The 13,915-nt window shown below is 42.3% G+C and overlaps 1 protein-coding gene across 1 annotated transcript in view; it reads right to left on the bottom strand.

Annotated features, from left to right (window-relative positions):
- Positions 1–2,711: 2,711 nt before the first annotated feature.
- SLC39A12 (solute carrier family 39 member 12) overlaps positions 2,712–13,915 on the bottom strand; it is a 43,456-nt gene continuing 32,252 nt past the window's right edge. Inside the window, exons 9-11 of the mRNA XM_019497428.2 lie at positions 12,564–12,722; positions 11,152–11,339; positions 2,712–3,263 (exon numbers count right to left, since the gene is read on the bottom strand). Of these exons, the coding sequence (XP_019352973.1) occupies positions 3,135–3,263; positions 11,152–11,339; positions 12,564–12,722 (476 nt within the window). The 3' untranslated portion in view covers positions 2,712–3,134. The remainder of the gene's footprint in view (positions 3,264–11,151; positions 11,340–12,563; positions 12,723–13,915) is intronic.

Raw genomic sequence — 13,915 nt, 5'->3', positions numbered from 1 at the left:
ACACCGGCCGTGCTGCCCGCCTTCTCCTTCTCTCTCTCTCGCTCCCCTTGCCTGCGGGTGCTGACGGGGCTTTTGAACTCTCCCGCGGTGGCCACCACGGCCGCTGCAATTGGCTCAGCTGTTTTGCTCACTGGGAACAGCTACTTAAATAACCAGCGTAATGCCGGCTTGCGTGGCTGTAATTGCGGCTGCAGCTGCTGCCGCAGTCTCAGCTCCGACGCCGCCATCTTTCCCGGAGGTAAGTAATCCCGCCCGGGGCTCTGTCTCAGGGTTGTGTCTGCCCCACAACCCTTCCTGCCCTTAGTCTGTGCCTGTGATGGCAGCACGCCACTGTCACACCCCGCTTTTAACTACAATCTATCATTATTCTACATAGGAGTGGTAAACTCACCTTGTGCCCCAGGCTGGATTCAGACAGGCCACACCCCACAACTTCTGGTGGCTTGCTCTTAGCCTGGCAGGCTGCATATAGAGGCTCTGGTAGCCCCAGGCTGGATATAGAGGCTGGATCAGTGTCAATCTACTTTTACCTTGGAGTAAAGCTAATTTACTATTTTGTTGCCATTACTATCTGAGCATCATACAAAGTGAAATGTAATTTATTCAGCCCACATTCACCATCAGCCCCATTTTACAGAGAAAGAACTCAAGGACAGAGGGACTGAGAGAGATTTTTATAAGTATATAGGAATTGTATAATTAGTAGCTGTATAAGTGTTAGATATCCTAAGGAAAGTCCACTAAGGCTTTAAAACACCTTTAAGTGTGGTAAGACATTCCACTCTGGGGTAAAGCTACCCCTCAAAGTGAGGAATAACTGTACACTGGTGAGAGTTACATTGCTGGATTGGTCATGTGCCCGTTCCCCTAGTCAGTCATCGCAGGGTAGCCCTTTGTTTGACTGATAGACACTGCTACCAGCAGCTGTAAAAGAGCAGCTAGTTTGGCTGCTTACATGGAGTAAATTTACTTCAGAGTAAAACTCCAGGTAAATTAATCCACAGTGATCTTGTTGTGCACCTGCCCCTAAGACAGAAGAAACAATGTGTTTTTGGTTGTATAAAGAACATGTTTTTGTTTTGTAACATGGCTTTCCCTTGCTTGACTCTTCCCCAGGGAAAAATAACTATTCCTCCATTCAAGGAACAAATCCTTGACTTCATTTGCAGAAAATAAATTAAGTGGGGGGAAAGGGGAGAAGAAAGCAAATTCCTGATATGAAATAAATGTCAGTCTAAGAAACAACAAAGCTATTATGCAGTCATACAATAAAAGCTAATGCTCAATGCCTCACCAAAATCAGTCAGTACCTAGAGTTGGGCTATTACTGGCAAATTTGTTTAGAGCCTGTCTTTGGACTCCTTAGTTAAATCAGTGGACTTTTACCAATAGAAATAATCCCAGTAATGTTAATAGGGTTAATTACTCAAAAATATGGTTTGTAGGATCAGGCTTTAGGAGAAGTCCATACCCACAGGTTGCTATTTAGGTTACCCAAACAGCTCTCTCATAAAAGCATATTATACTTGTAGGAATAAATCAATACCTAACAGGATGACATTTCTAATTATTTGAGCAACTGCCATAGCTGGAAGTACAAAAACGTTGTTCCATCATCTTAAAGTTGCAAATCATTATCCAAAATGTGTTAAAATTTCAATATTTTAATAATCATATATAATTGCATATAAGGAAGTGCTTACATAGTCAAATTAGTGATTCTTATTTGTGGGAATAAACCAGTTTTAGTAATTTTGTTTCTGTACTATATATAGGATCCAATCTTTCTCCCACTGAAAGCAATTGGCAAAAATCCTATTTCCCTAGGTTTAATGAGTAGCTGTAACAAGGCACTCATCCCAGGGCAGCTGCAATGCCCCCTGTTGGCTGATCAACCCTTGACTGGTCTAATTCCCTTGGTCACTCCCCCTTCACTTGCCCACCCCACCTGGATGTTAATCTTTCAGAAAAAGGGAAGCTGCCTCAGGGCTTCCCACATATAACAACAGATGTCCATAGTTATTGCCTTACGGGCTAATAACATGTCTCCAACCTCCCCTTCACACCACACCCATGCCTCTCATATATTGTCTGTCCAGTCAGTTTGATCAGTCTCTCATAAGGGTCTTGGTTTACTTGGCCTCTGCCCTTTTTTCTCTTGCTGGGCCACTTAGCTCAGTTTCCACTGCGCTAGACCCAGCTTCTGGGCTCCAGCTCTAGCCTTGCCCTGTCAGACTCAAGTTTAGTTCCTCTTGCGTGCTGTGGGCTGCCAAACCTGCAGTAAGCTATCATAGCCTCAGGTCTCCAGCTGCCTATTCCCTTGTAGCCAGCTCACTCTAGGCTATCTCCTGACCAGCAGCAAGTGCAACGCTTTACCCCACTGGGCCTCTCCACTGCGTGGGCAGCAGGGTTTTGACACTGCCTGGCCTCTCTAGCTTCAGTTTTTCTTCTTAAAGTAACAAGATCCTCCAGCTCTCTGTTACAGAAGTGTAGACATGAACGGCTCATTTGGAACGGGTGTTCTGATATTGTTAAACCGCGTAGTAAATTGCCACAGCCTTATGTTCACCATTATTTCCATTACTGCAGTGGGTGGGCAGGACACAACAACAATACTTCATTACTTTGTCAACAATAGATAATGCATAGTATATTAAAATGAGAGTTTGTCGCATTTAACTCAATAATTTATTTTTACTATTTTTCCAGTTTCATAGAAATAAACTTATGTTTGGCATTAAGTAGTAATATAATTTTATGCCTAGATTATTCAGCGGTGGTGCATTTGAGTTTAGTTATGTTATATATATATATATTTTTATTCTTTTCTTCAATCAGAGTAGCAGAGATCACTAAGACTGTTTAGCTAGAACAGACACAGTAAAAACTAACCAGACACTCCTGTGAGTATGAACATGAGATTTGATAAACTCAGTAACAAATAAAGCATAAATTTAAACATTCTTCTTTACAAAAAACCCATTGCAAATTCTGAATAAGTTAATAAAATAAAAGTTACCTAGTTTACTTCAGATACAAAATCTCAACAACTTAATTTAGAAATCACTAATGCACATACAAAAGTGAAATAACGATATCCAAATTCATAATTGGGGAGGTTTCCAGTATAATCTTCATATTTTAATTTTCTTTTCATATATAGCTAAAAGAAAAAGGCAAAGCCAACCTAATAGTAATCCAAGATTCTGTAGGAGAAACATCAACCAGGGGCGCCGTGTCTGAATGTGAGTCATTTCAGGAAGCTAAAAAAAGAATAAGACATCAGAATGAGAGCTGGATATATTCAACTCTGGGAAAAATGTCTTATGGAAAAACAAGAGAAACTTCATTAAAAAAAGAGACTTTAAATCCTTGGTTTCTGAATATAGTTACAAATCTGTAGCATGCTCTGTACATTATACAATTACAGATACTTAGAGTGAAATATTTCAATTAATCTTGTTCCATCAACTTAATCTCTTTTATAATATTAGAGTTACAAATGGATATACAAAATGTGCTACATTTTCAGTATTTTTTAATAACGGTACATAATTGCATATAAGGAAATGCTTACTTAGTCAAATTAGTGATTTCCATTTGTGGGAATAAACCAGTTTTAGACATTTTGTTTCTGTACTATATATAGGGTCCAGTCCTAGTCCCACCGAAAGCAATTGGCAAAAATCCTGTTTCCCTGGGTTTAAGAAGTACATACATGAAAAGTATAGTCTGTTAAATATGCATTCAAAAATGAGCTTTTATGGTTATCTCCATAACTTTTAGATGAAATAAAAGGGTACCAGATCTTTAGCATCATATTAAACTCTACTTTAATATTGAAGCTTCCCTTTCTCCTTACGTGATGTCTTGTATGACAGTATTCATGATACTGCATCGTAACTACATCCATAGTAGTCTATGAAAATATGCATCAGGTTCAAATTATTTTCTTATTTCCTTTTATCTTTTGTGTTTATGTTGATAATGTTCACATAACTATATTATATGCACCCCTAGCAATCAAACGGTATGCTTCCATTGGTTATTGTAGGTGCAAATTTATCTTTAGATAGTACTATAGAATCACAGTATTTTACTGGTATTTACTATCTTTTTCTTTCTTGGGTACTTATATCCTTTAAAACATGATAAAATTTTTAATGTAGAAATGGGTTCAAATCAAAACCCTATCTACAAAAGCTGTCTCCAGATTAAAGTTTTGAATCTCAAAATGGACAAAACCAAAACCCACAGATTTTAGCTCCCTCAAGTCAGTGAATCCAAATTTGTTCCAAATCTGACCTGCTATAGAGTTGTGTGTACTTGGGTTCAAGTTAAGTTTGAGACTTGAACTTGAACCCTGAATTTGAAATAAATTTAAACACCTCTAATTTTGGACTAATACAAATTTGGAGCAATATTTGAACTGCCAAGTTGCAAGCATTCAGATCTTGGGGTTTTGGAAGGAAGTACCAACAGTGAAGGCAGATCTTAACCTGAATCCAGGAGTGTCTAACCGGAGTTTTAGTTTGGGCCTTTCCCTAACAAGTCCAACTCTGTAACCAGTCTATATCCACAAAACACAACCAACCAACCAAGATCTCTAAGGACACAATGATAGAAAACTTCATTTTTTCCCCTCCATTATGCAGATTCAGATTATTTCTGCTGATGCCAATGAGTATTTATGGTATGTATTCATACTATGTTAGTAAGATAGTCTGCATGCAAGTTATTTAAGAAATAAGATCCTCGCAAGTGGAATTCCTATGTCAGTTTACAGCAGGGGTGGGCAAAGTCTGGCCTGTGGGCTGGATCTGGCCAGTAGTGGACTCCATTTCCCAGCAGCCTCTGCCCGCATGGCTGGGGCGGTCTCCATGGAGACCCCAGCCACAGCTGCACTGTGATAGTGCAAGGCTAGGGTTGCCATGGAGACCAGCCCCAACTGTGCTGGCATGGCAGAGGACTGATCCAGAGCTGCTGGGGTGTTGTGGTGGGGGCAGCTTGGTCCAGGGCCAGGGCAGAGCTATGATCCACTGCCTGCATGCTCCAGGCAGGGATGCTGTCACCGCTGCAAGAAGCCAGGGCAGAGCTGCGATCCACAGCCTGTACATTCTGGGCAGGGGCATGCAGGCAGCAGATCACAGCTCTGCCCTGGCCCAAGCTGCCCCGCTGCAAGATCCCAGTGACTCCAGAGCAGCCCCTGCCCTGCCCTGCCATGCACCCTGCCAGCATGGTTGGGGCCAGTTTCCACGGCAACCCCAGCCTTGCACTATGCATGGAGACCAGCCCCAGCCATGCAGGCAGAGGCTGCTGGGAAGTGGAGTCCGGCTGCTGGCCACATCTGCCATTTTGCCCACTGCTGGTTTACAGGCTACTCTGCACTCTCAGTCTACTAACTATATTACTATGTGCATACTCCCTTTTCTCAATTCATGGCATATGAAAATAAAAATGAACTGCAGCCACAGTATCAGCTATAGGTCATAGCCACCAGTGAGCTCCATCCTATATGACCTTGTGAAGCATAGAAGGCAAATGACCATTGGCTGAGGTAGGCCATGAAAACCAAACAGGGGCCACTGACAGCAGTCAAAATAAACAAGGAATTGTGTGCCATGCTCACAATGGTGACACAAGGTACCAGTCAGCCCTGATTTTAGTTCCTGCTCAGGGGAAACAAGCAACCGGGATTTACTCCCTGCTCAAGTCAGTAGCCACCTTACTCCTGCATTCTCCTCATCAACTTTTCACATAGGAAAGTTAAGAAACTGTGGGTGAATCTCCATGTGCAATTAATGCTAAGCAATAAACTCTGGTACATATCTCACCAGAGTTTACATGTGCACCCAGGACCCTAGCATATTGAGCTGGGTCAGAGCAGCCCTGGCTGGCAAGGGATCTGCATGGGTCAGCCTGCCACCCTGGGTCTGCTCTGACCCAGTTCAGTGTGCTGCAGAGGGGGTGGCTGGGGCACAAGGGTGCTTCAGTGCAGGGCTAGTTGGCAGCATCAGTTTCTACATGTGCGTTGCTGCACAGTAAATGATGCCACTGCAGGATAGTAGTTGTATTTAGTACTGCAGCCTAATGGGGCCCACACGTGTAGAAGCAGGAACTTTACCGTGGAGCTAATTAGGTAGCTCCTCAGTAAACATCTTATGTAGACAAACCCTGAAAGTACTGAGAGGAGAAACCAGTGGTTGATCCACCAGTTACTAACTAAACAAGAGAACTGCCAATGTATTGTTCATCCCCCTAGATGCTGCTGCCAGTTTGTGCCAATACAGTATCACAAGAGTATACACTATCACTATATTTTTTAAGTATAGTTTAAAAAATAAAATAAATCTTCAGCAAGTATTATTCTGCACAGCATTTAACCTTTATAACTACGTGACCTCATCTGACTTTGTTGGCCAAGCGGGTGTGTGTGTGGTTTTGTTTTTTTTAAGAAATGGAGGCCTCAAGTCAGGCTGCCAAATCCTTAATTAGGTACTTCAGTAAGTAGCTGAGCACCCAGAAGCTCCTCTGATTTCAAAGCAGGTAATTCATTTATTTTCAGAGATAATAAAATGATTAGATTAGTAAATAATTTTCAATAACAAATAAAGTGATAAATTACTGCTATAGGACTACTCAGGAAAGCAAAATTATGTGCTTGCTTGAAGTATTTGCAAGCTTGGGTCCTTCCAGAACAGAAAAAGATGCTAAATTTATCAAACAATTATTTTGCTATGAGTGATTTGTTCTGTTCTACTCCGTGCACTGATTCCTCAGTACTGATCCAGACTAAACAAATAACCACTTGCTGGATAACAGTAACATTAAAGAAGAGATTTTTGAGGGTATTTTAATGGATGATCATAATTACTGACATACAAAAGCATGTTCTGTTCTCAGTCTAAACATAGGTCAAGTACAACAAATCTCTCACTGTGTAGATCACACAGAGCATACAGGCAGGGTGTTTCCTATCCATTAAACAACAACTAAGGACATGATCCTGCAGACACTTATTTTTGTGCTTATCCTTAAGCCCATTGACATCAACAGAAAAATATTGTTAAATACATGCATGCACATTTGCAAAATCAAGTCATTTTTTTTTATTTGCTTAACAAGAAGATGAAGATTTCCAGAATCCTTTCCAGCAGTCTGATGATTATTAGGAATCCTGCTGTCTGTCTTCACTACTCTTTCTACTTTCCATTTTCTCTTGTTAAAATGAGTATATCTCAGTGCTTGGCTAATGGAGACAGAATGACATTTTTAGAAAATGAAGCCTTTTAATTAACCATGGAAGTGTTACTGCACAACCTCAATTGAGGATGCAGTCACTGAGCTGCCCTGGCAATGAGCCTCCATCAGTATTTCACAAAGCAGAAATCAGTGACCTTGTTTTGTTTGTTGTAGATGCTGCTCTGACCACCACAGGAAGGATGTGCAAGTCTTAGAACAGATAGTGAAAATTATAGTTAAGGTTTTTTGTATAGCATTGGCAAGGATAATGAAGGTTGCTGTTGCTGGGGGAAAAAAAGTGAAGAATATTAATAAAAACCAGAGATTTTCTCTATCTGTGCAGAATAATACACAATATATAAAGTGCAATTGATTTTCTATTTAACTGTCAGGTATTTGTAATTTGTAAGAAAAAAAACAGACTAAATTTATAGGTTCTTAGAATATGCTATTAAAAATTTTTGCAATAATTCATTTACTATAATATCAAACACATAAATGCACAGTAGGCCTGTGTGAAGCAGCTAGTATTCACTTCGGATTTCGATGCAGCCGATTTGGGGGACAGTGATTTGATTTGGTGATTCAAATCACTGTCCCAATTCGATTTGGCCAAATCTTATTCAGAGATTCAGCTGCTGCCAAATCTCCGAATCAGCCAGGCAGGCCCAGCCAGGCCAGGCCCGTCCCCTGCCCCTTTCCCAGCCTGGCAATGGCTGCCCTAGCTCCTAGCACTCGTTAAAAAAAAAAAGCCCCAGATCAGCGGGTGCGGCCAGGTGGGGGGTGATCCCTGTTGCCCCCCACTGCCCCACACCACATGGGGGGCTCTGCACAAGCCCCCCACCCCCCACCCCCCGCTCCACCAGCACGCCCATGGGTGCCCTGCCTGGGTCAGCTCCGGCCTTTTAAGAAAAAGAAAAAAAAGAAAACCCTGGACTCTCTGTTCTTGCAGGTGGGGGGGGGGGGGGGGCAATCCCTGCTGCCCTCCATTGCCCCATGCCACATGGGGAGCTCTGCACGAGCCACCCGATGCCCTGAGGCTGCCACAGGAGCAGTGAGTCTCGGGGCTTTTCTTTTTTTTTCCTTTAAGGGCCAGAGCTGGCCCGGGCAGGGCACCCATGCAGGGGCTGGGGGAGCAAGGGTGAGGGTCAGGGGGCTTGTGCAGAGCCTCCCATACAATATGGGGCAGCAGGGATTGCCCCCCACCCAGCAGCACCTGGTGAGCACAGGGGCTTTTTTTTAAAGTACCGAGCTGAGGCAGGCAGGGCAGCCATGGAGGGGGCTGGGGGAGTGGATGGGGGTTGGGGGAGTGGTGGGGGAGTCAGGGGGCTGGGGGAGCAGTGGGGGGGTCAGTGGGGTGGCAGGGGTTCCCCCATGGTCCCATTCCCTCTCCCCCAGCCCCCACTCCCTGGCCCCTAGTATTTACCAATTCAGAGTCAGCTGCAGCTCCTTGCTGCAGCCACCAGGGACTGTCCAAATGATCAAAGCTCTCCAAATCTTTTCCGAAGATTTGGAGAGCTTTGAATTGATTTGGACCTTTAAATTGGTCCCCTGATTCGATTTGGATTTGGGGATTCGGCCACCAAATCCGGCTGAATCAAATCACCACCCAAAGCTTTGCACAGCCCTAGTTGGCAGTTAATGGGTAGCTTTGATTTGTGAGAAACAGCTGAATTATGCAAAGTTAGTTTACCAGGAGAGGTCTAATTCAGTGGAGCAGTCAGATATACCCCATTAATGCAAACTAAGCTACTTTACTCCTAGAGAAATCTTAAACAGCATACAGTGCCCTGTGTTTGCTTTAGGCCATATTCAGATTGCTCATATACATGATGAAAGCCTAGGCAGCTCCTTGATAAGCTTTAAGGAATACCTTCAACTTTATTTTTGCTTCTGTAGCTAAACTGATGATAGCATACCCCAGGACTGAATACAGTGTTTACAGATACATTTCTAAATAATGTACTGAGCCCGTTCTTCAGGGCTAGGGACAGACATTCAAAAAGTCAGAGCCTGAATTGATTCAACCTTTGCAGATTAGTCTAATCTGCCTAGGCTGAACCGGTTTGTAACAGGACAAACTTTCTCTCTGGACTGAGGCAATGCAGGCACATGTGCCTGCATTGCCTCAGTCCAGAGAGGACAAGGAGCAGTGGGGTTTGGGGGTGGAGTGGGGCTGAATGAGGAGTGGCGGAGGGGGGCTCAGGGATGGACATGGGGTTCCGTTCTCCCCCCCCATCATTTTTGACGAGCAATTTGCTAGTAACCTCATAAATCTGTCATCCTCCCGACTGGATTTTTTAAATTGGAGTGATGGCCGGTCAAAGAGCAGGGGGGAGGGGGAGGGCATGGTTGTGGTGGCTGGTCCCAGAGCAATGGAGCCAGGTGGTGGATGGTTGTGGGAGCTGCCACGTGCAAGCTTCCCTCTCCTTTACTCCCCAATGTAGAGTATTTTAAAAATGCCAGATTTTTGAGAATTCCAGATTTTTTATATCCGGATTTATGAGGTTATACTGTGTGTGTGTGTGTGTGTGTGTGTGTGTGTGTGAGAGTGTGTGTGTGAGTGTGTGTGTAGCACAAGCTTTCATGAGCTGAAGATCACTTTATCAGATGCCATAAAAGGATATGCACAAATCTGTATAAGAAGAGAAACAAATTAGAATACTAATGGCATCTCAGGCACTTCTGCCCATAATCCCTTCCAACACCTCAAGTACTGGCCCTGGCCTGGGATCATAAATAATGAAGAAAAATATCAAAGCAGACAGACATCTGATATGTTTAGCAACTTATCCCAAACTTCTGAGAGAGGAACTGGGATGGAAATGGAGACATTCTTGCAAGATTTCTGGGCTTCATAATTCTGGTTTTCCAGAAAGAACACAGAGAATCTCTCAGATTATTTCAGTTTATATACATCAAGTCCCTACTGAAACAAGGAAATGAAGTGTATATAAATATAGGAGAATAAAAATGGAAAAGAGTTAACCAGGTGAATATTACTGGCTGACATAGTTCATTAACAACTAGTTAGAGATGCCTGGGTTTTTTAGTCTGTTCTTTTTGGAACTACAAAATTTAGTTCCTTCAGTGTCTCTTATTGTCTTATGCTCTTTGTATCCCTTGTTTTGCCCTTTTTGTTATTAAACATGTTTATTGTGGCTGTGCTCAGGCACCCAAATGAATGGGGCTCTACATGGTTTGTGCACATTGCAGCGGCAGTGGCTTTTGGTGAGAACAGTGCTTAAACTCTGCACATCCACACCTGCAGGCATTTTTCAAATCCAAAAATTTATCACTAACAAAGCTCTAAGCCAGTGGTTTTCAACCTGTGGTCTGCAGACCCCTAGGGGTCACTTCCTGGGACCCCTACAGGTCCACAGACTGTCTAAAGGTGACTATGATCAATCAAAAGTGTGTGAATACCCACACTTCCAATTCAAAAGGGTCCACACCTCCATTCAAAATTATTGAAGGGGTCTGAGCCTGCATTTAAAATGTTTTAGGGGGTCCACAAATGAAAAAAAGTTGAAAACCACTGCTCTAAGCTCTTCCCACTGAACCCACGCTTGAGCCCTCAGGTTTTGGTTTTCCTGAGAGCAGCCACTGATAACAAGGCCAGAGGAGCCCCACAGCTGAAATTTGGGATTTAGAGCCCATCAGAAGGTGTAAGTGAATGCAGCCTAGACAGGGCATGTTTGGTCTGATCCTTAGCAGACCCTGCTGCTGCTGCAGTGCAGAAAAGACCATTTTGCTAGGCATTTTGCAAACTGGAGTAGAAGACAGCCCCTACCTTAAGGAGTTTACAATCTCCTTAAAGAGTTTACAAGAAGAGTTTTTTTCTAAGTTTCTCTGCTATGCTCTTTTATGACATGTTCAAAGGAAAATAGAAGAGACTGCAGTGCTCACCATTTCTGCTAGTGATAAATACAAGAACATTCCAGCTGTGACTGTAAAAATCCAGTTCTGAACACATGGGTCGGTAGATACAGAAAGGCCAATGTAAAGCCCTAAGAAAGCAGTTAGTGCACTTATAAAATTCATCAGAATTGCAATTTTTGTAGAGAGCCCTGTATTTAACAGCACAGCAAAATCTCCTGCATAGAAAAAATAAGAGGAAGACAATTTATTACACAGCTGATAAAACATTTTCAAAATCATCTGATAGTAAATCACACGATAATTAAGATATACACAAACACAATGTATTGGGTAATAGATTCGGGGCATCTGTGACATTTCTTACTTGGATACATTCAAATGTGAAACCACATGCTTTCCCAGAGTTTCTAAAGCTTTCTTAATTGGGAACTTGCCAGCAGAAACCTTGTGACTATATCTGTCTTTACTTACAGGTGCTGTATGTCAGAAGAAAATGGTGGGTTTGATTTTAATCTTGGGAGGGTAATTTCATTGCTTTCAGTGAAGGTACTCCCAGTTAGCCCTGTGATAAGTTATATCAGAATTACCCATTAAAATGTTCCTTTTCTATTATATACCACTGCATCAAAGTCACGTAGCACAAGTATTTTGGAGGAAAGTTAATTGCATTGTCTTGTCACCCACACCAGTTTGGTTGTAATTAATGTTTTATCATTCTGGTCTATCAGTTAGCAAAAGTGTTTGCAGTCTCTGGAACCAGTACACTGAGAGGTTGCTTCTCCACAGTGCAGAGTTAGAGGGATCTATGTATACATGTAGGGCTAAAAATAGCGAGTAGGAAAAGCAGTGCTAGCAGATCCACCTATATTACTGAAAGCAGTCCTGTGTATCCACAGCATTGCTTATAACTAGCAGCAAGACTAAACCCAATGTAGGGTATGGACTTCTTAGTGCCTTGATTGCATGGTGAGGACCTCGTTGAATTCCATGTTTCCTCAGCCATAACCACAGCTCACCACTTTGTTTGCTCCTGGGTGCCTAGTTAAGAGCAACAGCCTATCCTTAATTAGAGAGCTATGCTGCTAGGTGGAGGGAACAGCATGATCAAAATAGACCTTCAAGTGGGATCAAAAAAAGATCTGCAGTGAGAGCTGTATGATACATTACAGCATATGACAAATTGATGTGGGGTTGGACATACCAGCCCAACCCTTTCTGGCTGATGCATCCTCTTGAGGATATTGTGTTCAGTGGCAGCAAGGCACTAGGGAAAGATTCACTACTACTTATGAAGAAGATGGGGTAAAAGGAGGGCTGTGCCCTCTTCACCTGATCCATCCAGTATACCAAAGGTAGAACAAGGCAGGATCCTATAAAATGGCATTGTTACCCAAGACCATGAAACTGGTTAGGAAAAATGAGCAATGATGTTTGCTTACCCATTTCATGGGGAATTTCATGGCATAAGATAGCAATAGTAGTTGTCACACCCGTTTCTGTTGAGGATGAAAATGCTGCTCCTATTACCAGGCCATCAGCAAAATTGTGAAGGCTGTCACCCACCAAAACCATTATTGCTAACAAACTAATTCCTTTGCCTAGGAAACAAAATCAAAAGTAAAACCAAAAATGTATCACATACTTCTACCTATCTACAAACCTGTTCTATTCATTGAACCCAAACTTTGTGTTGTGAAAAACCAAGACAACTAAAAGATGGCTGTTCTTATTGTACTTTTGTTCTTATTGTGCTGGTTTCAATAATTTAGCATGAAAAAACAGCCAATAATATATTTCAGAACTGCAAATACCAGGCAATAGCCTATTTTTGTCTCTTTTTAAAAAAAACAACCAGGTAGACTATTTTGACAAAAAGTTTAGATTTGGTCTGAGCACCATTAGTGATTTACTCCAAGGATTTCTCATTAACTTCACCCTAGGTTGCTCAGGCTCATGTTTGCTTTTCCTCCCATCTCAAACTGTTTTTCCTTAAAAGGAGGAGTTTATCCAACTTGGGTCAGAGAGGTGTACAGCTGTAATGAAGGAAAGAATTTAGCCTCATGTAAATGGTGCTTTAAACACTGTGAGTAGGACAAAATTAATGTTTTCACAGCCTCATCTTTAGGAAATATTACATTAGGAGAAAGGATTCAAAAGGCAAAACACCTTAAAACACCATCATTAGTACAGTGTCATAGCGTATTAGTTCTGACCTTTGTTCCAGTCAATTAATGAACACTGTGATCATGCATAGCACTCCTGTCTTTAGCATCAACAATAGAGGTGGTTGTTTTCCTTTTCCCTCGTTTTCCATGACCTTGCTTTAGCACTGAACCTCAGGCCTGTGCAAATAGGGAAATATTCAATTTGGATTCAGATTCAGCCAATTCAGAGGACAGTGATTTGATTTGGAGATTCAGATCACTTTGTCCCTAATTGATTTGTCCAAATCAGCTTCGGAAGATTTGGTGCTGATTTGGAGAGATTCAGTGTTTCGGCCATAGACTATAATGGGGAATCACTGAAATACCTATAACTTTGTCAATTTTTGGCAGATTTCGATGAAAACAGCAGAGATGGTAGCCCCATCTGAGGGCATGAAGCCTGCTAAGCTTCAAGGAGATAGATGCAGGGGTTTCTGGGAAACTGTACCTCAAACTGCTGAAAGCAAAACTCGTGTCACTTGTGTGTGTTAAGGCAGATTTGGATGAAAACAGCAGGGATGGTAACCTGTAACAGGGGGCCTTACCAGTGCGGGTTAGATCTCTGCCTGCCCACCTGTTTCTGGGGC

This window comes from Alligator mississippiensis, chromosome 5 (genome assembly GCF_030867095.1).
Source record: "Alligator mississippiensis isolate rAllMis1 chromosome 5, rAllMis1, whole genome shotgun sequence".
Classification (NCBI taxonomy): Eukaryota; Metazoa; Chordata; order Crocodylia; family Alligatoridae; genus Alligator; species Alligator mississippiensis.
This window is presented reverse-complemented; position numbering and strand designations above follow the sequence as displayed.